This window comes from Xyrauchen texanus, chromosome 1, assembly GCF_025860055.1.
Source record: "Xyrauchen texanus isolate HMW12.3.18 chromosome 1, RBS_HiC_50CHRs, whole genome shotgun sequence".
NCBI classification, from domain to species: Eukaryota; Metazoa; Chordata; class Actinopteri; order Cypriniformes; family Catostomidae; genus Xyrauchen; species Xyrauchen texanus.
The window spans coordinates 2654443-2681238 of NC_068276.1; the positions used below are offsets into that span (position 1 = coordinate 2654443).

The 26796-nt window shown below is 40.0% G+C and overlaps 1 protein-coding gene across 8 annotated transcripts in view; it reads right to left on the bottom strand.

The window, feature by feature from the left end:
- Positions 1-26796, bottom strand: part of LOC127647831 (receptor-type tyrosine-protein phosphatase delta-like) — a 534579-nt gene that overhangs the window by 75129 nt on the left and 432654 nt on the right. For all 8 annotated transcript variants that reach the window (XM_052132317.1, XM_052132365.1, XM_052132326.1 and 5 more), the window contains exons 9-10: positions 25723-25868; positions 23443-23584 (exon numbers count right to left, since the gene is read on the bottom strand). In XM_052132317.1, the coding sequence (XP_051988277.1) occupies positions 23443-23584; positions 25723-25868 (288 nt within the window). The remainder of the gene's footprint in view (positions 1-23442; positions 23585-25722; positions 25869-26796) is intronic.

The following is a 26796-nucleotide window of genomic DNA, read 5'->3' on the forward strand; positions in this document are numbered from 1 at the left end:
CCCAACCCTGTTCCTGGAGGCCCTCCAACACCACACATTTTGGGTTTCTCCCTGATTCAACTCATCAGCTCTTAGTGGAGACTCCAAGACCAGAAAAGGGAGATATACAAAATGTGCAGTGTTGGTGGGCCTCCAAGGAACAGGTTTCAGAATCACTGTCCTAGAGGATTCATGAGACTGTCACCACATTTAGACAACATTATGACAAGACATTGATGATGCTAAATTATGAAGAAAAAAAAAATTATATATCGAACGGTGTTGCCATGGCATGGCATTAAATGAATGGCAAAAAATGGGAAACAGGAAGTGTCCACATCTTCTGTGTGCAATGTGTGATTAAGATAAAAATGTAGATGTATGTTAAGTCTTGGGGGCTAATCACATGGATGTGACTATTTTGGGTCACGGTCATAGCATCACCACCTGGCAGTAGGAAGTGTGGCTCTTACAACAGACTTTAAAATAGCCCTCTTATATTTTCCCAAATATAATCAAATTGCCAACATTTTTTAGAATAAAGTCAAATGCCAAATATGTGTCACGTGTCCACCTTGCATTGTTTTCTGAAATACACCAGGTGGAAAAGGACCCATGGTGCTTGGGTCCATCACGAGGTTAATGGCACAATAGAAGTGACTCACTCATTATTGGAATTGAATCAGAAACCTTGATCTTTAACCCCCAAACCATAAAATGAAGCTTATTTGCTCCTTTATAAAAATAGACACTAAAAACATGAGAATAAATATTGCTGTTTCTTATCAAGACATTTAGAACATGTAACATGACATTCATGGATCTATGAAAATATTCAAAATAATTGATCTTAGCACACGCGTGAGCTGCAAGACAAGAAGAGGTGCAAAACTAGCTCAATGGTTAGTTTCAAATTAATATGACCAAATAAAAAGAGCTTAAAGATCAATAGACATGTTGATTCATTTCATCTCAGTAGAATAATTGAGAACATATCCATAAAACTTTCTATACCGTCCAGCCTTACAAGATCAACACACAAATGCACACTTTATTCAAATAAATGAACTATTCATTATTCAACAATAATCTATCCACACAATCACACACTTTATGAATGATTAAACTCATGATGTGAGTGGACCAGTGAACGATTCATAAACACACTTTATTCTGTCTTTAACCGCTGATGTGTCTTTAAGCAGTGTGTTAATGTTAAAAGCACCTTTGCTCTGAGGCGTGTGATTATTTATTCAGTGTATGTGTGAGAGAGTGTGTGGGGGGGTTAAGCTGTCTTTATATGTGACTAAATGCCCCCACAAGGATAGTAAAACCTGAAATCAGAGACATTATAGGAGCAGCTAGCATCCCCACGAGGACAACCGCTTAATAAACATACTAAGAAATGATTTAACTTCTAAATCATTCACTTTTGTGAACTGAATCAACTGATAGATTGAAAAGATCCGACTCGGACATCAGTACTTCTATTAGGATTTTCAGTGAATAACGACTTAAATTTCCATCTGTTTCTCACACAAAGCATGACTTCAAATATAGTGAGACATTTCTGAATAGTTTAATGGTGCTTCCATGTGATTGTTTATCATTTAGGAGCTTGACTGCCCCAGTCCTCATTCACATTCATTATATGTAAAAGAGCAGCCAGGATATTCTTCAGAAATTCTCTGTTTGTGTTCCACAGAGCACAACTTTAGGCTGACATGAAGCTCTTGAGTAAATGATGACAGAATTGTCATTTTTGGTGAAATGTTTGCGGTCCATGACAACAGGGCTTTAAAGAGTGTTAGCTATAAATCAAACGGACAGACGTATCGGCGTTCACTTCCAGCTCTGGTTCTGAGGGTTTTGGAACAGATTCACTGTTTTTGCACAAAACAGGATTTGAATAAATATATGCACACAACGGAATAATATACCTGTCTAAAGAGTGACTAAAGAGTGTGATTATGAAGCATTTCCTGTAAGGAAGGATTTCCTGCAGCTCATAAAGTGCTTGAAACGCTCCTCATTGTCTCGGAAATCATTATAACGCTCTTTCAAAGAGTCGGGATTCAGCGAAGATTGGTATATGTCCTTATTTTATGCCAACCGAGTGCCAAGGTCCGTGTTTTCATATTCATATGTTAAAGAGATTCATTATTAACACCTCAACAAATGGAAATGATGTCAGTGCTGCTCATTTGGCTAACAGCCCACTGAGAAAACATTACTGATACTGAATTAAAACTCAGTAGATAAATACTGCCACAGTGTATGAAAACATCATTTGAACAATAAAACTTTATTTTATTGTCTGCATTAAATTACTAACACATGGGAGATACAATGCAAAACATAAATAAATAAATAAATAGAAAAGTAGGTTACATTTTCATTATGCAAAATTGTATATTTTTTTTTCTTTTCATTTCGGAGTGAAATAGAAGCTTGACATGTTAATACTGTAATTTTCATTTCACGACACTCTTTCTGCAAATGTGCAACTCTCAAATCCTCTCTTGACATTGACTGGCTGTAAGCTTCATAATGTCTAATTTTAGCCCGGCGTCTCATCGGTGTTAGAAGGTGCTACAAGCGTCCAGCACTTTACAGCTGAAGTTACAGTCTGTTTCCATAAACATACAGGGATAAAATGACGACAAAAGCGACAGGAAAATCTGCCGTGAGTGTTTGCTGATGTGGGGCACTCTAGCTGACGGCAGGGCAAATCTGTGTGTTGGCGAGGTTTGCCACCTTCATGCTAAAAGATCAAACGTGAACACAGGCTTTAATTTGGTTCAAGGATTAGTTAAACAATTCACCTCACCACTGACTAATGTAGATTATTTGATATTCAAAAATAAAATAAATAACAACTGAATGAAAAACATAAGAATTGAAGATTTCCTGAGGATAATGTATTTCTAAGGATTTATTTGTCAGAGGTGCTAAAAATGAGAAATCTTTCTAAAAATCTAGTTTAAAAAAGTAATGTGCTTTAACGATCATGCAAAGAGAGTGTACGCAACTTCACAATTAATGACAAATGTGTTTTTAAACACATTTTTAAGGTAAAATATTTGATTTGATAAATATCATGAATTTTTGGGAAAAGAATGTCAATAATCTTTCTCAGGGTTACACAACATGAACAAAATGTGCCTTTGAAATGTAAACATTTGATTTGTTTGTTTTTTAAGTACACAAACAGTCAAGAGTGTGCAAGCGACATTTCAGCTTATAAAGTTTATTTATTGTCTCTTGACGGTTACACCACATTCTATAAAAAACTGAAAATAATACCAAAGTGTATTTCAAGTTAATTACAATTTTTATGCATTTGTGAACCGTTTAATAGATCTAGACAAAAAAGTGAGTGTTATCTCATTGACCCTCAAACAGGCACCAGAAAATCGGATTAGTTGTTCTTTGTCTTTACAGCAAAAAACAAAACAATAAAAACATGTGAAATTATATTTTTGAAAATTCAAACCAAACTGCAGATGTGGATTGAAATTAGATTAAAAGCTTTTTTTTTTTTTTTTGCTTCTCAGTGTGAACAGTCAGATTGTATTTTAAGTAGTTTTTCCCCCTCATATATATATAGATATATACAGTTGAAGTCAGAAGTTTACACACACATTAGCCAAACACATTCAAACTCAGATTTTCACAATTCCTGACATTTATTTGTAGAAATCATTCCCTGTCTGAGGTCAGTTCGGATCACGACATGTGAAATGTCAGAATAATAGTAGAGAGAATTATTTATTTCAATTTATTTTTTTCACATTCCCAGTGGGTCAGAAGTTTAACTTGGGTCAAATGTTTTGTGTAGCCTTCAGCAAGCTTCTCACAATAAGTTTCTGGAATTTTGTCCCATTCCTCCAGACAAAACTGGTGTAACTGAGTCAGGTTTGTAGTCCTCCTTGCTCACACACACCTTTCAGTTCTGCCCACAAATGTTCTATCGGATTGAGGTCAGGGCTTTGTGATGGCCACTCCAATATCTTGACTTTGTTGTCCTTAAACCATTTTGCCACAACATTGGACGTATACTTGGGGTCATTGTCCATTTGGAAGACCCATTTGTGACCGAGCTTTAACTTCCTGACTGACGTCTTGAGATGTTGCTTCAATATATCCACATAATTCCTCATGATGTCATCTATTTTGTGAAGTGCACCAGTACCTCCTGCAGCAAAGCACCCCGAAAACATGATGCTGCCACCCCCATGCTTCACGATTGGGATGGAGTTCTCACCCTTTTTCCTCCAAACATAACAATGGTCATTATGGCCAAACGGTTACATTTTAGTTTCATCAGACCAGAGGACATTTCTCCAAAAAGTAGCTGAGCAGCCTTTCAGGTTATGTCGATATACGACTCATTTTGCTGTGGATCTAGATACTCGTCTGTTTCCTCCAGCATCTTCACAAGCTCCTTTGCTGTTGTTCTGGGATTGATTTGCACTTTCACACGAAACTACATTCATCTCTAGGAGACAGAATGCGTCTCCTTCTTGAGTGGTGTGATGCCTGCGTGGTGACATGGTGTTTATACTTGTGTACTATTGTTTGTACAGATGAACGTGGTGACCTTCGGGTGTTTGTAAATTGCTCCCAAGGATGAACCAGACTTGTGAAGGTCCACATTATTTTTTCTGAGGTCTTGGCTGATTTCTTTTGATTTTCTCATGATGTCAAGCAAAGAGACACTGAGTTTGAAGGTAGGCCTTAAAATACATCCACAGGTACACCTCAAATTCAGTACACCTCCTATCAGAAACTAATTGCCTATATGCTCGACATCATTTTCTGGAATTTTCCAAGCTGCTTAAAGACAAAGTTAACTTGGTGTATGTAAACTTCTGACCCACTGGAACTGTGATATAGTCAATTAAATGTGAAACAATCTGTCTGTGAACAACTGTTGGAAAAATTACTCGTGTCACACACAAAGTTTATGTCCTAAACGACTTGCCAAAACTATAATTGGCAAATTTGAAATCTCTGGAGTGGTTAAAAATTTTTTTTAATGTCTTCAACCTAAGTGTGTGTAAACTTCTGACTTCAATTGTATATATGCAGTTGCAATCAAAATTATTCACACTGCTTTATTCTCAAATTGTTTTTGCAATATTCTGATTTTCAATCAAATGGTCACATCTGCTGTTCACCATTCACTGATTCATCGGTCCTCTTTCCTGTGGCAATGCAGAAATCACCAAATAGTCAAAACAAAACTCTTTCATGTACACGTTTTATTAAAAGGTGAACAAACAGCGTAAAAGACATTTGTCTAAAGCTCAGCATAACACTAATTATGTATTGGCTCTGAGTGTTTTCACATCTTTAGAGCAATGCCAAGGTCGAGGTGTGAATCAAGCGCTCTAAAACCAGGCAACATTTCACCTGCCATAAATCCAAGCAGCTGCAGTCAGCCTTAAAGGAGCTCCGGCAACAGCACTAATAATTATCGAACGTGACGATTCATGCTGCTTGAAAATCAATGCCTTTCACACTCTGTGCATTGTTGGAAATCAAAAAGTGCCCGTGAGACTATAAGTTTGTTCTCCTGAGAGAAATTGATCTTTGGTCTCCGCTGCACAATGCAGTTCCACCACAATGGCGAAAACCCTCCACATTCACCCAAATACATTCGTCCTTGCTAGGCTGCTGGCATACGGAGATTTTTCCATAGGGACATTTTCTATTCATATTTCTAAAGTTAACAGTTCAAATACTTTTTTCTACCTCTGATGCATAATTAAATATAGATTTCTGTTGTCAGGCTTCAGCCATTTTAAGCTGAACATTAGTGTCATCTTTTTAGAAAACTTGCAAGGATTCTGTAAATGGATAAATCATATGAAGACACGTCCAAGTCAGATTTCACTTTTTACATTGTGACATTATTTTCATGACAATTAAGAACAAAAGTAATGTCTTAATGGCGCTACAGAGTCTCTTAGAGAACAGGGACAGATTTTCTTTATTATTATTATTTACTGCACACTCCAAATATAAAAATCATTTGCACTAGTTGACCCTCACAATTAAATTGAGTTCACTTGCAATAAATTAAACATGTTTTACTGAAGCTGCCAGGAGAATGCAAACTATGGCAAGTGAATGCAAAACTTATTGTGTGAAAATGTAAACTACTGTAAAAAAACCAAAGAAACATAATATGAGAGAGAACACCATTTATTGCGGGTAAACACAAATGAATGTAAGGAAACAAGAATGCAAAATGTATTGTGAGGAAAAGCAACCTATTGTGAGGGACTGCAAAACGTTTGCATGGAAACACAAACTATGGCAAATAAAAAAAACATAATACAAGAGAACAATATGGAAGAGAAATCTTCTTCACTTCTGCAAGCAAACGGATGAAGATTGCTCGGTGGTGTCTTTTGGATCCGTGTTCGTGTAACACAGACTAATCGCAACTCGTCCAGGCAAGGTGGAGATTGTATGGCCACAGTTTCAAGCCGTACGTTACTTCCTTGTGCAACTAGGCTACACCTGAGAGCAACGATGAGCTGCGTCTACATACGGCACGCAAAGTCGCTGGAAGCAATGACCAGAAGGATCTCAGAAGTATTTCTACTCCCGATGACATCATGTTGGAGGTCGAGCGAGGTCAGAGTCGTTCATCATGTTGGAGGGGCGTTCTGTCATGCGTCTCATCCAACAGGAGTTGAGAGTTCGATCCTTTGGAATTTCACACAGTCTGTATATAGGCCTCAAGTCAGGCTTTACGACTGTGTTAGGCCCGCCTTTGTCTTGTATCTGAATACATGAGGCCCTACATGTGATTCACCCAAGTAAGATATTATTGTGCTGCATGAATTCTGAGACATACAATATTGATCAGCATGATACAAATACCCCATTATATTCACCTAAAATATTAAATATTTCATTTTGAATTGTACTGGCGACCTGTCCAGGGTGTCCCCCGCCTTTCGCCCAATGTTAGCTGAGATAGGCTCCAGCCCCCCGCGACCCTGTACACAGGATAAGTGGTTGACGATGGATGGATGGACTTTGAATTGTAACAGAATCCAAAGGTATTCACATAATGAGGGGTAGTATTTTAGATAAAGTGTGGCTGAAACCTCTCTAGGGAATGCACACACACACACACACAATTAATCAGCATTACATTTATAAATCACCTCACAAATTAAACGGCACTTCACTTCGCCCGCTCGACTCTGAGTAACTGCTAAAAAAACACCACTGCAGCAAAGCCTCCTCAAGCAGATGCAGAGCAAATAGCCGCCGTTAATTGTTATTTAATTTGTGCTGTCGACATGACTGTACACTTTTCCAGGAGAAAGGCTATTGGCAAAACCATTTAAAGCATACATGAATTGAGCTGTGTTGCTGTATGAGATCCGGGTCAGGACGAGGTTTTTCTGCTGAAGGTTGAAAACCAAACAAACCACTGGCTCACTCCTGTAATGCAGTAAATATGCTCTGGCCAAGCTCAGGAACATAATTTTTATAAATTAAACTTCTCACAGGGAACTCTCCCTTTATGACATTTACAATGGCGACAGGAGCGTGTACGGCATAACCGGAATGACCCCGCTGTGAGATTTGGGGTTAGACTGGCAAAGAGAGAACATTAAAGTGCCCTTAAATTAAAAGTCAGAAATGCATGACACCATTATTTCCCAGTTCTGTGAAGAATCACATTTACCGCACCAAGGGGCAAATCTTTACCATCAAGGGCAGAAATGGCCCGAATCGCTCACCTGAACTCTCATTATACACAAGAGAACAGTATATATCTCAATTCCTCCGGTCACATGACACAAGATAATGGCACAGTCGCCCTGTGAATGGAGCCGCGAGCAGCCGCAGGGTGGGCATGAAACCCCCCGGTGACCATTTACACACATTAATGACACTCAGGTCATCAGGCAACCGATGAATGTCCTGTCAAAAACATCACCGAGGGGAAACGGCACATAGATTAGTCTCACTATTGGCAACTTTACACGTTAATTTAGAATGTGTGATGACACGTGTGCGTTTATCAGCATTTTACGACAGCATCAAACGTGGCTAATCTTATCAGAATAATTCCATTCCTAAAATATATTTCCATCATATTAACATTTATTTCTGTTAAAATGACAGTGGCTATATCACTCTGCTCTCTGCGGTGAGTGTAAAATACACCCCTAACCTACTCGTCTAATTACAGCAGACAAAAGAAGGCTAATATTCTCCTTGGGAGGACACGCTAATTAAATAAAGCTAATTGAGTCTCAGTGGACAGGGCTCAAACGTGATTAGTTACTGTTTACACGCTGAAGTTAGCAGGATTTGGTAATAATTCTGCTCAACACACACACACACACACACACACACACACACACACACACACACACACACACAGCTGGATATTAAAAGAAAGTGTAACTTACACTTACTCTTATCTGTAGAGATGCTGCAAGCAACGTAAGATAGTAACTGTTTCTTTCACTTGTTTGCTGTGTATCCACGCTATTCTGAGAGCAATTTGTCATTTTTTGAAAGGTGATAAAGTATCTATGCTAATAACTTAACTACACATGTCCGTAGCGTGAGACTAGTTCAGCGGTTTTCAAGACAATATAGCTTCTCCAGTAGCTAGCTCATTTTAAACAAGTATAGCGTTATAGCATATGATGGTACAGCGTTCTCACTACCGTTCCACTGTACAGCCGAACAAGTTCAGGCCATAATCAAACATGGTCCTCTCTCATATGTTATTCATTTTACATCGTAATGTTTCTTTGTTTTCTTAGTGCACTTCCCTTTAAATGACACCTCTGAAGCCCACAGTATTTAAAACACACATTGCATTTCAACAGCTCAGTGAAGCTAGATTGTGTTTGTAGCTTGTAGGGTCTCGTTTCAGAGGAGCTTTCTCAACGCTGGTCAAGAGCCTCGGAGTGAAGCTCGACTTCTACTTGACATGTTTTTTCTCTCTCTAATACGGCCTGACACACAAATTAGATTGAGCTTTGCTTTCCATTCGCCACGGCAGACGTTTGCTCGCGGGATGAGGTTAGTCTCTGTGAAAAATCCCCCTGGGCCGTAATAAGATATATTTGTTGGACGTTTTGAGCGGACGCAATCTCCTTAGTGGCACTGTCGCAGGTCAGCCGGTGTAAAGATGCATTGTGCCGCGGTCATCTCTCCCGCCGCAAAAGCACAGATTACCAACAGAGACAAATAGCAGGAAACCCTTCAAGTATGACGGCAATCCCTGCCATATTTTCCGCTTCCTTTGGTGCTTTTGTGTGGCGCGGCGGGCCGGAGAGGGTGAGGGTGGGCTCGTGTGTGCTTCACTTCTCTCTAGATAAGTTTGGGTTCTTTTTTTCAGTCAGCACAAAGGGGCACAGGAGCATTTTCTATGGTGGACTGTGACAGATGTCAATGTTGCTGGATCCGGTCTGGATTCCAGGAGCTTTACTGAACCCCAGAGACGAGGTTAAGGAATATTGATCCGAGATTTACTCGCTTTAAAGCAGCGAATAAAGGGAGAAACTGCGGTTTGAGTCAAAGTCAGAAGGTGTTATCAAGAAGAAAACCGGTTTAAAGGTGAATCGACAAAAAAAGGCCAATCACTCGCTCTGCTAAAAAACTAAATTCAGTCATTTTTGTTAAAAAAGCACATTCATGTTTGTTTCATAACCCCTTTCAAAAGCAGTGCTACGTTCGAAACGTTGCTTTACCCGGGGTTAAAAGATAACCCGGGTTAAGCACAGTGTTGTGGGCAGCACAAATCACTTCATCTCTGTTACAACTGAACCCATATTTAATGTAGCCTGAGTCATATTTATCGAATATGTGCCAAAATATAGTGTAGTTTGATTGGACACAAGCCATTTGACATCAAAAGCACAACACGTGGGAAGCGTCCCTGATTTTAAAAGTCAAAGTCTATTTATCCCGCTATTGCAACTTTGTCCAGCTATATTTGCTTTTGCGCTGTTTTGTCTGTCTGTGACCACAAGTTGCTAAACTGAGTACTGCCATCAAAGCATTTTTAGTTTGCATGTTTGCATTTTCCACCCCCACTTTCTGTATTTCACTAATCCTTCTTTCTATCTCTCATTTACGCCCCCCTGATGTACGCCGTTGTTTTCTTTGGCATGGTTCAGCGTGGCCCGTTAATTACGCTTTTGTTCCGGCTCCAGCAGAATCACTCCAGTGCATGTAAGAGCTCTCCATTAACAGTGCCTCTGCAGCACAACTCTGTCACAGTCTGCTGTGTTTCTCCATTTGTTGTTATTTTATTCTTCATGTGACACTTGTTCGGTGATAATATAGGTTATCTTTTACATTCGGCCACATCATAAATGACAGACAGCTAATCGGACCACCGGCGTGTTTATCAGCACGTTGCAGCTGCGGTATAATCTTCCGAGCGCTTTCACAGAGATGGAAAGAAAAAAGTGTGAGCGTTTCCGTCAATCATGTGTCTATCATCATTTAGAAATTTAACCTATGCAGGTACGGCAACCCCTAAGTGACACGAGCACATTCACACAAACAGCGGATGTGTCATGAGTGTTTTTAATGTCTGAACATGGAGAATATTCCGGCATGTGTTTTAATGCAGTTGGGACTTCTTTTCTCTGCTATTACTATTTGACTACTTTCTGGCTCAAATATTACTGACAAAAAATTTTCATTGACAAAGGCTTTTTTTATTTTGTCATCCATAAAAACTGCCTTCTGTATACTCTCCAAACAGATAGTCCCGCCCCCAACTTATGCCATTGGTTGAGTCAATGTTGTTGTGTCGCGCTGGATAGGTCACTCAAAATATACTTTTTATAGTGCCACAGAGACACAGTGTTTACAGTTTTTCAGAAAACTAACCTACAAATGAGTAAATGATTGAATTTGAATTTTTAGGGGTAATTATTCCTTAATAAAGAATGGGCGGGGCATATGTAGGACTTGTGAATGACAGATTCCTACTGAGAGGACATGTCTGATGTACATGTGTTTCTCTTTAGCTGTGTATTAATCAGACATGTACTGTTGCATTTTTATTGTTGAGCTCATTTTCACAGCAGACTGAAGTGTTGGTCCTTCACACGTGTTTTAAGAGGCTGAACACTGGCAGTCAATGCAGTAAATCTGAGCGAGGAAGTGCTGCTCTTGGACTCTGATCACTTGCGGTATTCGCACTGATTGTATGGAAGCCCTTGAGAGTAAATGCTTATTGATCGTCTGGACTGTCAAACTGATAAAGTCTATCGAGCGTCTGCATCACCTCTGAAGTGACGGCAGTGAGACCGGAGCACTCGGAAAACATCACACACACACGCCATGGAAAAACTGACAGCAGAAAGGGCATTTCGCAGGATCCTGATTCATGAGTCCTGGGACAAAGCAAGTAATAGAACTGAAGAAAACATTACAAACAAGAGAGACTTTACCATTTTCTCTAAATCTGTAGTTTTTTTATTGCTAATCACTCATATATACAAAACAGCTGTACTGTCATGTCAAATATTTATTTTAAATATCAATAAGTCTACAACCATAACTCCAAATGTTGCGACAGTATAAAAAATGTGAATAAAAACAAAAAGGAGTGATTTGTAAATGATATTCACCCTTTGGTCAATTGAAAGCACCACAACTACACACACACTACATATGTTTTACCTTGTGAATTTCATTATATTTTTAGATGGGGAAATTTAAGACTAATACTAATTTGAGGAGTTGAAATAACAAGGTAATGTTAAACAGGAGATGTTAAACAGGCAATCATGTTATATTATCTAAGGAGCCTCCAAAAAACAGCAGACTCCTTCAAGAGCAAGCATCATTCCAGACTTGTCAATTTACCAACAGAAGCTTCAGCATATAATCCAGCACTTTGAGAACAATGTTCTCCAAAGACAAATTTGATGGATTTTGGCATTTCACCCTCTGCAGTGCACAATATAGTTAAAACATTCCAGGAATCTGGTGAGACGGAAACCATTTCTGAATGTGCGTGATCTCTGATCCCTGAGATGTCACCGTCTTAAAAAACATCATTCATCTGTAATGGATATCATGAACATGGGCTTGGGACTACTTTAGTGAAGCTTTGTTAGTCAACACCACTCGCCGCTGCATCCACAGATGCAAGTTAAGACTTTACTGTGTAAAGGAGAAGCCGTACATCATCACTGTCCAGAAGCGCCGATGACTTTCTGGGCTCGGTCTCATCTTAGATGGAAAGTAGAACAGTGGAACTGTGTTTTTTGGTCTGACGAGTCCACATTTCAAATAGTTTTAAAAAAAATAAATAAAACAGCCAATGTATTCTCTGTGCCAAAAAGGAAAAGGGCCAACCAAGCTGTTATTAGCATCAGGTCCAAAAGCCAGTGTCTGTATGTGCCAGGGGAGTTTCAGTGCCCATGGGTAATTCGCATATGTATGAGAACGCCATAAATGCAGACAGATATGTACAAATTTTGGAGCAACAAATACTGCCATCCAGCACCGTCTTTTCCAAGCACATACAACTTCAGCGAGTGAGGGGTGCTAGACTAGCCTGCCGGCAGTCCTGACCATCAACTATTGGGGTTGTAGCATTGAGCTTTGAATAAGCTTGGATTGATTTCAAATTGACTGTCAGCTCCAAGAAATTGAACATTGTTGACAAATCACACATTTATTACCTTTGTAACATATTAATATTGTTTCTCTGGTGTTGCTCACTGCTAACAGCACCTACTTAAAATGGGAAATGTTTCTAATAGATATGACTGAAAATACATGCACAATTCTAAAGAAATATAAAAAGCTACAAATATTTTTTAGTGAGTGATAATGTAACATCCTAATTATAATCAATCAGTTAATCAATTAGTGCTAAGAACATTCTAGTGATTAATTTCTAATAACTAATGTCAGGTAGGATGTGTTAGGACAAGCGGAACATGTTTTGTCCTATTTCACAAGAATCAATGAAGCCTCAAGCAGTGAGACAGTTTGAGAGGAATGACATCATTCCCAACTTTTTGAAATCCTGGAATTCCAGGTGGGATTACAGCTATTTCGTGAGTAGCCTTCGAGGGCAGCATTCCTGAAATGTATGCAACAGCCCTTGACAGGGATCAGAATGCGCACTAGTGAGCAGCTGTAGTTGACCCATTCTTATCTGCGCCAAACAACGTTCCTGTAATACCACAGGTCTCTACTCCATCTCTGATTATATACTCAAATGTGTGTGAAACCGTATTAGTGTGTTTGTTTAGTCAAGCATCACTATAACTATTGCTGAATTATGAATGAATGAATGATTCTTCAAATCAGGAGAGGTATGCTGTTACTTTATTAAGATAACAATTATGATTTTCACCTGGCAGATGATAAACAGTCACGAACATCCAACATTCTACCAGAGACCAGAATATAAGACTTGGAGGAGGAACTCTTTTAACTTAGCAAACTTACAGAACACCCTGCCAACCACCCAGCACTCTCAATCAATCACAAACGACACACTTGCAACCAGTCGTAAACCTCAGCAACCACATAGCAACACCCTAACCACCACCCAGAACACCTCAACAACAACCCACAACCCAGGCAGCCACCAAAACAACACCCTTGCATACAGTCAGAACACTGTAGCCACCCTATCAACCACCATAAAGCATCCCTTGCAACTAGCTAGAACATCCTGGCAACCACCCAGAACACCCAAGAAACACCCTTGCAACCAGTGACCTAGCAACATCAACAATGCAACCAATGACCTAGCAACATCCAACTAACCACCCAGAACAACCTAGCAACTGTCATGAACACCTAAGCAACCAACTAGAAACAACCTTGAAATTGTCAGAAATAAGTGTCCCTGTAATAAGAGCACTGTAAGTCACTTTGAAAAAGCATCTGCCAAATGCATAAATGTAAAATGTAAATGTATCATTTCTGCACCGCAACCATCTCCAAACAGAACTGCAGAAATGATCACTGTTTTTGTTTCCTCTGTCTGTCATTGGTCGGAGAAGTACATAGTCCCACCACAAACACCCAGTATTGGTTGAGTCAATGCAGTTAAAAAGAGAGATGTTTTGAAAGCATCACAAAGTGTTACACTTCTAGCTGATATCAACCCACAAATGGTTTTCTTACAGTTGACATTAAGAAACTGAGACAACAGAAAGCGGCATAGCCAGAGGAAATAAACAGCAGGAAGTTCAACAGATCAACCCCGCCCACTCATACAGGCACATCTGAAAGCCTTGCCCACCTCTAGTGTCTGCGCGTGTGTGTGTGTGTGTGCGCATGTGGTCTTCCAAATATATACATATGTGTGTATATATACACAGTACATACACCAATGAGCCACAACATTAAAACCATCTGCATAATATTGTGTAGGTCCCCCTCGTACCGCCAAAACAGCATTCAGAGATGATATTCTTCTCATCACGATTGTACAGAGCGGTTATCTGAGTTACCGTAGACTTTGTTGTTTTTTGTTTTTGGCACCATTCTGAGTAAAGTCTAGGGACTGTTGTGTGTGAAAATCCCAGAAATACTCAAACCAGCCCGTCTGACACCAACAATCATGCCAATCACCAATCATGCCATGCTCCAAATCACTGAGATCACATTTTTCCCCATTCCCACAATTGTGCTGAGAACAATATCACCTCTGAATGCTGTTTTGTGATGCGGGTTGGTGCTGTTTTGGTGGCACGAGGGGAACCTACACAATATTAGACAGGTGCTTTTAATGTTGTGGCTGATCGGTGTATATAATAGTGCTGTAGGTTTTCTAATCATGATTAATTACATACATTTTTATAGTTAATCGTGATTAATCAGAGATTTATATATATATATTTTAATTATTATTTATTTATTTTCAGGGCTCCTACAGTCATGGAAAACCTAATATTAGCTGTATCTGGCAATATTAGAAATAATAAAGAATTTAAAAAAAATAATAATAATTCCAGATGTGGAAAATCTTAGAAAGTCATAAAAATTATAATTATTATTATTATTTTATTAAATACTTTTAATAAACAAAGATTCTTAATATATATATATTTTGTCTTTTTTTCCAGCAAAAATAAAATAAAAAGGAAAATTGTATTGTTTTCTTTATGCATAATTGTAATAATATATAGAAAGAAAATAATAAACAATTTGCAAAAAATTCCCTCTGAAAACACGTCTTAATATCTTACACAGTTTTGCTTCTCAAGTGAATGTTTTTTTTATAGTGAATTCACTTGTCAAAATGAATTTGTCAAAAGATGTGGGAACCCCATTTTTAGTGCTCATGTTTGCTAGAAATATTCCATACACAGGCCTTCTTGAGAAACAGCGTCTAATGAATTGTGTTTCTCAGAGCACCTCATCTGTGTGGATGATAAATATAATATACAGTATGTCTGTAATCCCCACATCAGATGTTTCACAGAATGACGAGCGCTGCTGACACGAGAGAGCAATCTGTCTTTCTGCAGGAGCGGGATCAGTCTGGGAATAATCCGCCCATGTCCTCTTCTATTGCACTCAATTCCTTTGTTTCTGCAGAAGAGGCTTTCGCAGTAATTCTCCGTGAACACAAAGTTAATTTGTGGAAATTGGTCGGGATTGAAGCGTTTGCTCGCAGCAGCCGCTGGAATTGCTTTTGAGCACAGACGCATCGAGGTCACGGCGAGCGGCAGGTGTGAAATAAACGGAGAATAAACGCTGAAGAGATTCAAACGAGTACGAGAGGAGATTCCTGGAGAAGGAGCAAGGATCTCTCTCTCTCTCTCTCTCTCCGTCCTCTACGACTGCAGACAGATGCCGCTCTCTCATTTCCTCTGAGCTGTGATAAATAACAGAGGCTGATCCGCGGGTCTTTTGCTGACTAAAGGTGTTGTCATCGGTGGGATTATTTTGCACCTACATACACCTTGTGTGTGTTTTCATGTTTTGTTTGTTTTTAACATGGAACAAAATGCATATATGTAAATATATAACTTTGAATAATTACCATATTTATATACCATAGTATTTACAATTGCTCGAGTTTACTTGAAAGAATGGCCTGGTAATTAGTCCAAAAAACATGCTGGTACCATACAATGGTTTTGGATCATTTTTGTTAGTGAACGCTTGAGAAAATGGAAAATTTACAGTAAAATATATGACCATATTTGCATATTACCTGTGAAATCAGCTTAAATCTATGTGCCAATTCAATGAGGGTTTCTTGCCGGCAGTTTGTTCAGACTGACGTTCTCATGTGCGGTTCAAGCAGCCACTGTCGTGTGTTGCCCTGCAAAGCTGCATTTGGCCATAATTGCACAACGGCGTGGAGAGCTTCTCCTCTCAAGAACGTCATTAGTTGAATTAAGGGCTACCCGGAGGAGGCGATTCATCCAGCAGAAAATGACTCCAGTATGCAGAGCATCAAAGCCATCAGATAAGAGCTCTTCACTCTCACAAACGCCTCTGCAAATCCATTAGCACCTCCTCAAACCAGTCCACAAAGTCAGATGAGGATTCAACAAAACTTCAAACATTGGCCTCAGCATACAGTTTTCATCGCCAAACATTTATTTCTCAACATATCCAGCAATTTCACACAGTTTTCGAAACCCAAAGCAACTTTTAGTCAACTGTTTGTAAAACCGTTATGTGAAATATTCGCCTCTACATACAGTTTACATGGCCAAACGTTTCATTTGACAATATGTACAGCAATTTGACCCAAAACAAATTATAGTAAATTGTTCGTAAATCCTTGACTTCAAACATTCGCCTCATAGTACGGTTTGAAACAGCACATTTTTTGATAATGTATCCAGCTATTTGATGCAGTTTTCGAAACCCTAAACAAAATTCTAAATTCAGGTAAATTCTTTGTAAAGCCACAACTATAAACATCCATCTCAACGTCCAATTTACTTCTGCAAATAACATTTCATTTCACGGCATGTCGTAATTTTTTCTTGAAAACATCAAACAATTTCATGCCATTTTTGAAACCCAAAGCAAATTCCAGTAAATTGTTTAAAACATTCTTACATAAATTGTTGCATGCAACGAGAGTGTTTTTACACATAAATCTATTCTGTACGTGTCATGAATGAGGCCCAATAATTACTCACTTTTAATTAAAGTGGCAATCAGGTGGTCTGGGTATCTCAGCGGGTATTGACGCTGGCTATCGCACCTGGAGTCGTGAGTTTGTATCCAGGGCGTGCTGAGTGACCAGGTCTCCTAAGCAACCAAATTGGCGTGGTTGCTAGGGAGGGTAGAGTCACATGGGGTAACCTCCTCGTGGTGGTGATTAGTGGTTCTCTCAATGGGGCATGTGGTGAGTTGTGTGTGGATCGTGGAGAGTAGCATGAGTCTCCACATGCTGTGAGTCTCCGCGGTGTCATGCACAACGAGTCACGTGATAAGATGCGTGAATTGACGGTCTCAGAAGTGGAGAAAACTGAGACTCGTCCTCTGCCACCCCGATTGAGGCGAGTAACCGTGCCACCACAATGACCTACTAAGTAGTGGGAATTGGGCGTTCCAAAATGGGAGGAATGAGGACAAAAAAATAAATAAATAAAAACGAATTGAAGTGGCAATCATGAATAATACGTTGTGGTCCGCACTTATTTTATGCCACACCACAAATGGTAAATGGTCTGCACTTATATAGCGCCTTTTTAAGCCTTAATGGTATTCAAAGTGCACTATGTCTCATTCACCCATTCACACACACATTCATACTCCAATGGCAGCAGAGCTGCATGTAAGGCACTAGCCTGCCATTGGGAGCAACTTGGGGTTCAGTGTCTTGCCCAAGGACACTTCGGCATGTGGAGTCATGTGGGCCGGGATTCAAACCACCAACCCTGCGATTAGTGGCCGACCCGCTCTACCAACTGAGCCACTAAAAACTAAACAAAACATGTATGTCACATTTGCAACCATTTACAAATAATGCAACAACAACAAATAAAAGTCGTAAAAACACAATAAGGTTTGGTTTGTCGCTTGGATGGCTAATTCTAGATTATTTGTTTCAAGAGAAAAAATGACCAAGCACACATTGTTCACAAGAACAAACCCTCCAAGCACAGCTCCAGCTTTCCGGATTTAATGCTAATGGGGAAAATATTACAGCCATCTGAACGGATCGATATCCACGTTCACTTAGAGCAACAAGCACTCGGCCAACACATGATTTATCAAGAGTTTAAAAGTCTCAGCAGAATATTAAGCTTCTATACTCAAATCCATCCATCTTCTCAGCGGACACACTGATGTTTAGAGTGTTTTTTCCAAACTCTTACTGTACAATTACCGAATCCCTCCAGTCAATTCATTACTGATGAGGACATTTTCAGCAGGCGAGATCAATAATGTCTAAGCATGTTTAACTCTATCTTTAAATATCATAATAAATAACTTGTCATTATCAGTTGTTCCATTCCTGTGATGAATAGTATTGGTGCTAATTTAAAACCGAAGGGGGGGTCGGGTTTGGAAACTCGCTCCACAAACTTCCTCGAGAGTGGAACAAAGGCACAAACTGTTTATGTGCTGTCTCAGGCCCTCGCTCCAATTCTTTCAACAATTATATTTTTCAGCTCAAAGGAGAGTTCACCTGGGTTGCGAGATAAGCACGTTTGCAAAGCGCTCGCGTGGTGAAAGGACTCCAGGAAACGTTTGAAAGCTCCAATGAGCCTTTAAGGTCTTGGCACCAATAAGGTGTAGAGGTAAACTAAAGTGTATTGTGCGCCACTAGTTTTTCTCGCTTCAGGGTCCCGCGCACCCCCTGTCACCTCAACGGTGCTGTCAGAACACCAAACAACAGGCATAGCAATTTCCCCACAACCTCTCTTCGTGGTCCATGAACAAGCCTCGGTCAAAGCCGCCGAGACCGCTGAGACAACGGGATTTGAACAGATCGTCAACACTTTTGTTTTTGTGTCAGGATTTGAATTTATGCCTGGAGATACGGCACAGCGGACTTCCTCCACCTGTGGCCAGCAAAGACTGAAGATTATACGTGCATTTAAAGCAAAAGTTGAGAGACAGTCACATTAACAAGTGTCAGAGTAAATTGATGCACCTCTAAGTGCATTTAGAAAATGGGCCGGCTTTCCAGCTTTAGCACGGATATTTCCGGATTATCATAAAATAGGCTTTGTCTAGACACCTAAACTACAGGGTGTGAGAAACGAGACAAAAGTTCTTTTCACATTTGCGTCATCTTTCATGATCTCACCAGCTTTTCGTTGGAGCTGCTGTGCAGTGCCTCAGTGAGAATCAGTTTGCATTGCAATGCCATGAAGTTTATGGAAACTCGAATGGAAAACCAGCTGTTTAACGATCCCTCAATGACACTGCGGCGGTTTTGGAAGCTTCTGAGTGCAGAACGGTTTTCCTAGTGCTAGACAGACATTAATCTTTCCTGATTACAAAAGTCTGAGCGGTGAAAGTCTGGCACTTTACAAATGTCTGAATGTCATTGAATTGTTTTGTTAGGTAATCTTAAGGTGTCTTCATTGTCCAAATACCCGTTGGGGACACTGCAATTGATTGTTTTGGAAACTGGAGCGTTCATGTCTTTATTTCCAAATTTCCAGAATACAAACCGACATTAATGATCATATCCTCCCAGCACACTGCACTCCTAATGAACTCAGATCATCTCTCTGACGTTCCTCCATCTCCAAGGGCAAATTCTGATGCTAATATTCCCCCTCAGGGTCATCTGAAGCCCTTCCAATCCCGACGTGTCTGTGGCGCTTCTTTACTGTTCCAGCTCAATTCTCAATTCTTTATCCCGTACTACAGATCCCCAAACCGATGACGCATTTTCTGCAAACACTGGCAATGCAACTGCAGTCATTATTTATGCCTTGTGTTGTTGAACATAAAACAATTACTGTCGCAAATATATCTAAAAGTACAAAAGATGGCCTTTTTCGAAGCTATCTCCCAACCTGTTGCCTACACGTGACGTTGATGTTGCTCTACTTCACGTGTAGGCAACAGGAATTTACATTTTTAAGTGAAAGATTTTTAAAAGTTCATTCTGGATAACCTATCCCCCTCTTTTGGGGTAAAATCTGAAACAGTGTTTGCAACCTATTTTACTTTAGCAATGTGATGTAGGTCCGAGAGAAACAGGATATTCAGTGAGAAAATAAAAGGCCCCATTCTGACCCAAGAGAAACCCTGTAAAAGACAGGTTGTTGAAACATTATATCCGGCTCTCCAGCCAGAGATCTGCGGTTCACATCGATGTATAACATATTGTGCCCATGACCTTGTTGGCAAACATCAGCCTGAAGTTCCCGCTCAGTGAAAGGAGTGAACACGCTATGCACGCTCCAGTGGGTACATTTATGAATTAGACATGACCCATATTCCATTGCACCACAAACACTCCAATGGGACGATTGTAGGTGGTGAGGACTGAACTAAAGCAAAGGCACTTTAATGCGAAAGCTGGTATCTTACGGTGGAATACGTTTTATTACACAATGCCCAGTGGCTCAATGTGGAGTAATTACTAAAACTCAATATTTGTTGAGGGCTTTCGGTTTATAATTATAACATTTAGATGCATGCCGTCATCGCAGGTGAGACTGAGAGATGCTATGTTCAGTACTATCATACTACTCTTACTATTTCTGCAGTATACATGAGCACTCTTTGAAAAAGTTTCTTTCTTGACTCATTATTGACAGAAATGCAAAATAACCATATTTATTTCTGAGATGTTAAATGGAAGACACTCACGTGCAACCTGATGAGGTCAAGTGACCACAATGTAGTGCAGTGGAGTGTTTATCGTGTTTATGCATACTGTTTTACATACCATATGATGTAGTATGCACTGCGCCGTATGCTAGTATTCCATACTTTTCCTCATGACTGAGCTCTTGCCTTGCTGCATGCGAGCTGGCATACGCCTGTGTGTGTGTGTGTGTGTGTGTGTGTGTGTGTGTGTGTGTGTGTGTGTGTGTGTGCATGCGTATGTGTGTGCATGTGTGTGTGTGCATTTGTGTGTGTGTGTGTGTGTGCATTTGTGTGTGTGTGTGTGTGCATGCGTGCGTGTGTGTGTGCATGTTTGTGCGTGTGTGCATGTGTGTGTGCGTGTGTGTGTGTGTGCCTGTGTTTGTGTGCATGTGTGCGTATGTGTGCATGCGTGTGTGTGTGTGTGCATGCGTGTGTGTGTGCATGTGTGTGTTTGTGTGTGCATGCGTGTGTGTGTGTGCATGTGTGTAGATGCATGTGTGTGTTTGTGTGTGCAAGCGCGCGCGTGTGTGTGTGTGTGCGTGCGTGCGTGCGTGTGTGCGTGCGTGTGCATGTGCGTGCATGCATGTGCGTGTGTGTGTGTATGTGTGTGTGTGGTTATTGTGTTGCTGGTTTTATCAGCTCGAGCTGAAAACAGCAATTCTCTCCATGCAACAACAGATGTGACCACAACAGAGTGAAAGCTTGGAGCGAAATGTTTGGCGATGGAAAAACACATTCATTCTCATTTCATCCATTTCAGCTCCAGCAGTTTGGTCAAAACATCAGACCAAACAAAAGAAACTTATGTCATATTTCACCCCAAAATCAAAAGAAAAATATACAGAAATAATATAAATAAATCCTGCAGACACAGTAATGAGAATATGGGAGAGTATGTGGTTAATTGTCATAAAATAATAACCACAACACAATAAATAAATGGTTCATAAAAGTGGTCTGTTCGACTTGAGTGACTCCATTTTAAAGCTTGAGAGCCCCAAATTCTCATTCACTTTCATTATATGGAAAAGAGAGGCCAGGATATCCTTCACAAATCCCTCTTTTGTATTTAAAAGAAGAAATAAAGTCAAATGGATTTGGAACGACATGAGTAAATGCTGTATTCCTTTAATGGACTTTAAATAGGCTTTATTTTCTTCATGTAAAATGTGATTTGGTGAGATTTAATACGGTACAGTTCCTCTCCAGGTATTTTCAGTACATGCTGAATCCTGAACTGACTGATGTTCACTCCCTTCCTCTCTCGTTCAATCCGTGCACCATTTCATGACAAGTTAAGTCATAACACGGCAGTTTCACCACGGAAACAGACATTTTCCCTCCATTTTAAAAAGTCCTGCCGTGTTTTAGAAACCTCTGCACTCGTCCACACGCAGAGTCTGACACGTCCAACAAGCCCTTACAAGGCCACTTTGTGAGGAATGTTGTAAATGTAGCATAAAATTAGAGTTATATTGATGATGCTGAAGCTAGCGAGTGGGAAAGCCTGTCTGCTAATTTGAATATTAATCACCCTCTTTAAAAAGCTCCAAGGTCAGTGAGGGCTGAAGGAGATTTAACATTCACCAGCCTCCATCAGCGGGCGCTTCACAAGCGTACAAAGTGTCAAATCAAAGTTTCACGCACTGCTAGCTGAAAACATCAACCCGTAGACAAGAAACACATAAACAAACAAGCTTAACAGAGAGAATAAACACAATAAAGGATAAACAAAAGCTAAAAAGACCAACAGTTCTCACGCAAACACAATTACAAGTCCACAGATTATTTGTAACAATGTGTCAATAAACAAACTGCAGACTAGCAAACAAAACACAAAAACATTCAAAGAGATATTACACAACGAATGCAAGTGTATCCAGTGTCAAATCCAGACAAACGTTTGCTTAATTGACAAACTAACAATCTACAAATAAAAAAATTCACTCTCTTACAAAAAAAACAAAATGAACAATCAAATAAGAATGAAAAAACAACAAAAACAAACAAACAAGACAAGACAGATAAAATAAAACGCATTACGCTAACTAAAAAAACATTACCACCAGGCCAATATGAAACCAAAACGTACAATCTGTGAACAAACAAAACAGATATAATAGAATATAAAGTGAGCAAACAAATTAGTTGATTATTTCCAGATTAGTGAACATAGGCCTATCATTGCCCTACAGTCCACAACAAAACCCATTGAGATTATTCTAAGGCTTTTCTAAAGACGTGTCCATGTACACATGCGTCAGATGGATGCTTTTAAAGCGTCGCATCATCAACACTGTGTCGAGTTAAATGTGGTTTGAAACACCTCTCGAGGCCCCTACATCCAGAGCTGCTCCCCGTCCAGCTATGTTTGAATGCAAGAACACGTCCTCATCTTGCGTGTCTGCTGTCAGTGAGTGTGTTTGTTCAATATAATGCAAGCATACAAAGCTGTCCCACCGTTTGCTGCATTGGCGAATTGCGCTAACAAAAAACAACCCCGCCTGGCTACGAAATAATACACAAAAACATTCAAATTGTGAACAAGCAAAACAACAACAAAGTAAGTATAAAGTTGACATACCCGCAGAGGCTGGAAGGGAAAAAGCAAATGTTAGCACTTGTTGCGGTCAGACAGTTTCATCGTAGACCTACCACGTAAAACAGTGAGTCGTGTGGTGGCGCTCGTCTCCCCAACACTGTTGGAGGCGACACACTCGTAAATGGCTTCATCGCGAGGCGTCCGCAGCGGCTGGATTCTCAGCACGGAGCCCGAGCCGTCATCGAACTCTATTACCTACAGGTGCGAGAGACACAATGAGTTACGAGAGTTTTTTTGCTCAGTTGACGACAGATATTCATGCTCACACACACACACACACACACACACACACACACACAGTCGCGCCTGACAGAGTTTGGACGAACAACATCGAGACATCGTGGCACATTCAGAGACGATCTTTCATTTATGAGGTTCAGGTCTATTAACCAGTATATTAACTCTCTTAGAACAGGTTCTGATGATTATCGGTGCACGTTATTATGAATAAAAATACAAACTTTGATCAAAACGTAATGACGTTCTCCAACTCTCGTCCTACGGCCACTTTTCACGATCAAATCAAGTCCAGTGAGATCCAATCACTTGGTCCGGTTACGGAAGTCAAATGGGTTGTGAGAGGTGTTTCACGTGGACTTTAAAGACTCCAACATTATTGTGAGCTTTTAACTGATCACAGACTGTACGTGGATCAGTGAACGCTTTCACATCCACAATCTTACAGTGATTACACTTAATAAGCCGACAACATCTTACGTCATATAAACGTGTCTTTTATCTGTTAATATTATACTCAAAAATACATCAACACAACCTCATTTCAAGTAAGCTGATTAATATGTAATAATTGTCATTCTTCAACTCGATGTTTCACAAGTAAAACCTGACTGGCCACTTCGCTTTAAGAGTGGGGAAGTCGCTTTGCCGTAACCTGAAGAATGCAGAAATAACGAACGGTGTTTTGAGAGAACTCTCTCCCACTCTTAAAGCTGACTGGAACATGAAACGGATAATGTTGATGTTACATCACAGGCACAAAAGTCATTAAACGGACGACAGTGGACAGTCGATTAGTCTTGACAAAGACGTTCACTCTGGACTGACGAGACAAAGACGCTAACAAACAGCCATCGGTGAACTCTGTAGATGTATACTCACAGAAACAACCAGGACAGCTTCTCCGATTCAAAGATTTAAATACGTTAGTGGTCATACGTTGCCTCGTTTTTTTCTCTGTCACTTTCCGCATGAAGAAATGCGCGTATGACCACGCGCTAGCACTCACTCGCATGCGTTTCAGGTGAATGAGGTGGCTAACGATTGAAATGGTTAAACAGTGTTTATTAGTGAAATGTAAGAGTGGAGGTGACGTTAGCACATTAGCTGGCATGTTGGTAGCACGTAGCATGTGATGAACGCAGATAAGATTCAGTTTCTGCAGGCAAAAGACATGGATGACCCAAAAGGGTCTTTCTGCTGAAAAGTCTCCACAGATTAGCCGAACACAAGAGTGAAGACGGCCAAGCTGTAATATGACACAGAAATGAATAAAATCTTATCAGCGATGGGCCGTGATGCGTGTATTTATCATGCTCGGCTGAGGTGGCGATTTGAAAACAGATAAATAAACACACTCGAGACCTGCGAACATGCACTGACAAGCAAATGAGATGATCCAAGAGCGAGCAGCAAAGAAACTTTCTGGAACACTTGTCAGCAAAGCGCATGTTTGACATTAGTAGCATTTCATCTACCGCATCTTCAATGAAGGTCATTTTATGATCACATGCCAAAGAATCATTTTCTCAAGTATGTGTGTCTCGTTTTTACACATGAAAACATCTAAACTAGCAAACCTGTGCAAGACTTTGTAGAGAATACATTTTAATTAAGTTATTAATGAAGCTTTTTTCATTTTGTTAGGTTTATGTAATAATAATAATAATAATACAAAATTCATTCAATGTAATATATTCTCTAAAAATCTAATAATACAATTTATCTTGTTATTGGTGATTCTGTCAAATCTTGTTGAGAAAATGTCCAGGTCATATTTAACCCCAAATCAATATGAAGAAAATCTGAAATTATATTTTGCATATCTAAAATGAAGCCTGACTTTAAAACATTGAGATTTTGGAGTAAAATATTGGAGTATAAAAGACTGGGACGTCTTCAGATCAAACACAAATACTGTTAAAGACAATGATCTGTCCAGAGTGGACATTATGACATGAATATTCATGCGTGGTTAATGGCTGACTGCTAATGGGCGGGTGTAATTAAAGCAGTGGGCGTGGCTTAATGGAGGTGTGGCTATCGTTAGCATTCACTTTGTCGAGCATTTTACATCAGAACAATAGACCTAATACCTCAAAGCGCTGGTTGCTCACTCTCTTCCCCTTCTTGTTCCACACGATCTTGGGCCGTGGGTCACCCGTCGCCTGGCAGATAAAGGAGGCAACGCCGCCCTGAACACCCGTTTGATCGTTAGGGGTTCGTAAGAACTTTGGAGGTGCTGCAACAGAGAGGGAGAGAGAGAAAGCAGAGGAAGAGATGTGGTTACACAAGAGTCCTTTTTCTTACGGTTCAAGTGGATTATCGTATGGAGGTCAGAGTTCATGTGTCTCACTCTCTCGGGACAAGACGAGGTCACAGATCAGAGCAGAACATAAATAAACAATGAACACAATCAAGTGAAAGGAGAAATCTCGACGTGCTGATTCAACTGAACATGAACAGAAGATAACAGAGAGAGTTTAAAGACTACACTGACATCAGCACACACAGAGATGTTATATTATTAAATATGATTATTAAATATTACAAGCAAATGAACAGGTCAACTTGAACTACGTTACACTCCAGTCAGAATGCACAAGTTGTGTTGTCGGCACATAATGCAATATCCTAAACTGACTAAACATTTTCATTTGTCATTATATGTGTTTATTTTAGGAGCTCAATCAATTACACATTAATCTTTCATATGTTTGTAAGCAGTATGAAATATTTGACTATATCTGTTACTGCTTGACACACATTTTTGTCATTTTGCACATTATTGCCAAATAAAACATAAATCTATAAAAGAAAATATGCCATTTTAGTCAGCAGTGGGCCAGTGATTACAGGATGTGACATTTGCATCCCATAGATGCAGGGTGTTACCACGCCGACTAAAGGGATCCAAAATGTCTGCCCACACCCTCCACCCGTCTCTCTCTCTGTCTACACCAAAGTGCATTTCTCTCAGCATGTAAATACGTAAAATCGTATCTTTTGCGGCTGTCAGGACGGGTGTCATGCAGTTATCTGAGCGCTCGCCACGTCGTCGTGGAATACGGCATCACAGATGAGGCTGTCAGTGGATGTGCTCTAATGGCGTTTGGGGTCGACAGTAAATCCCGCTTAACAGCTCGCGCTGTACATCACCACACGAGCGG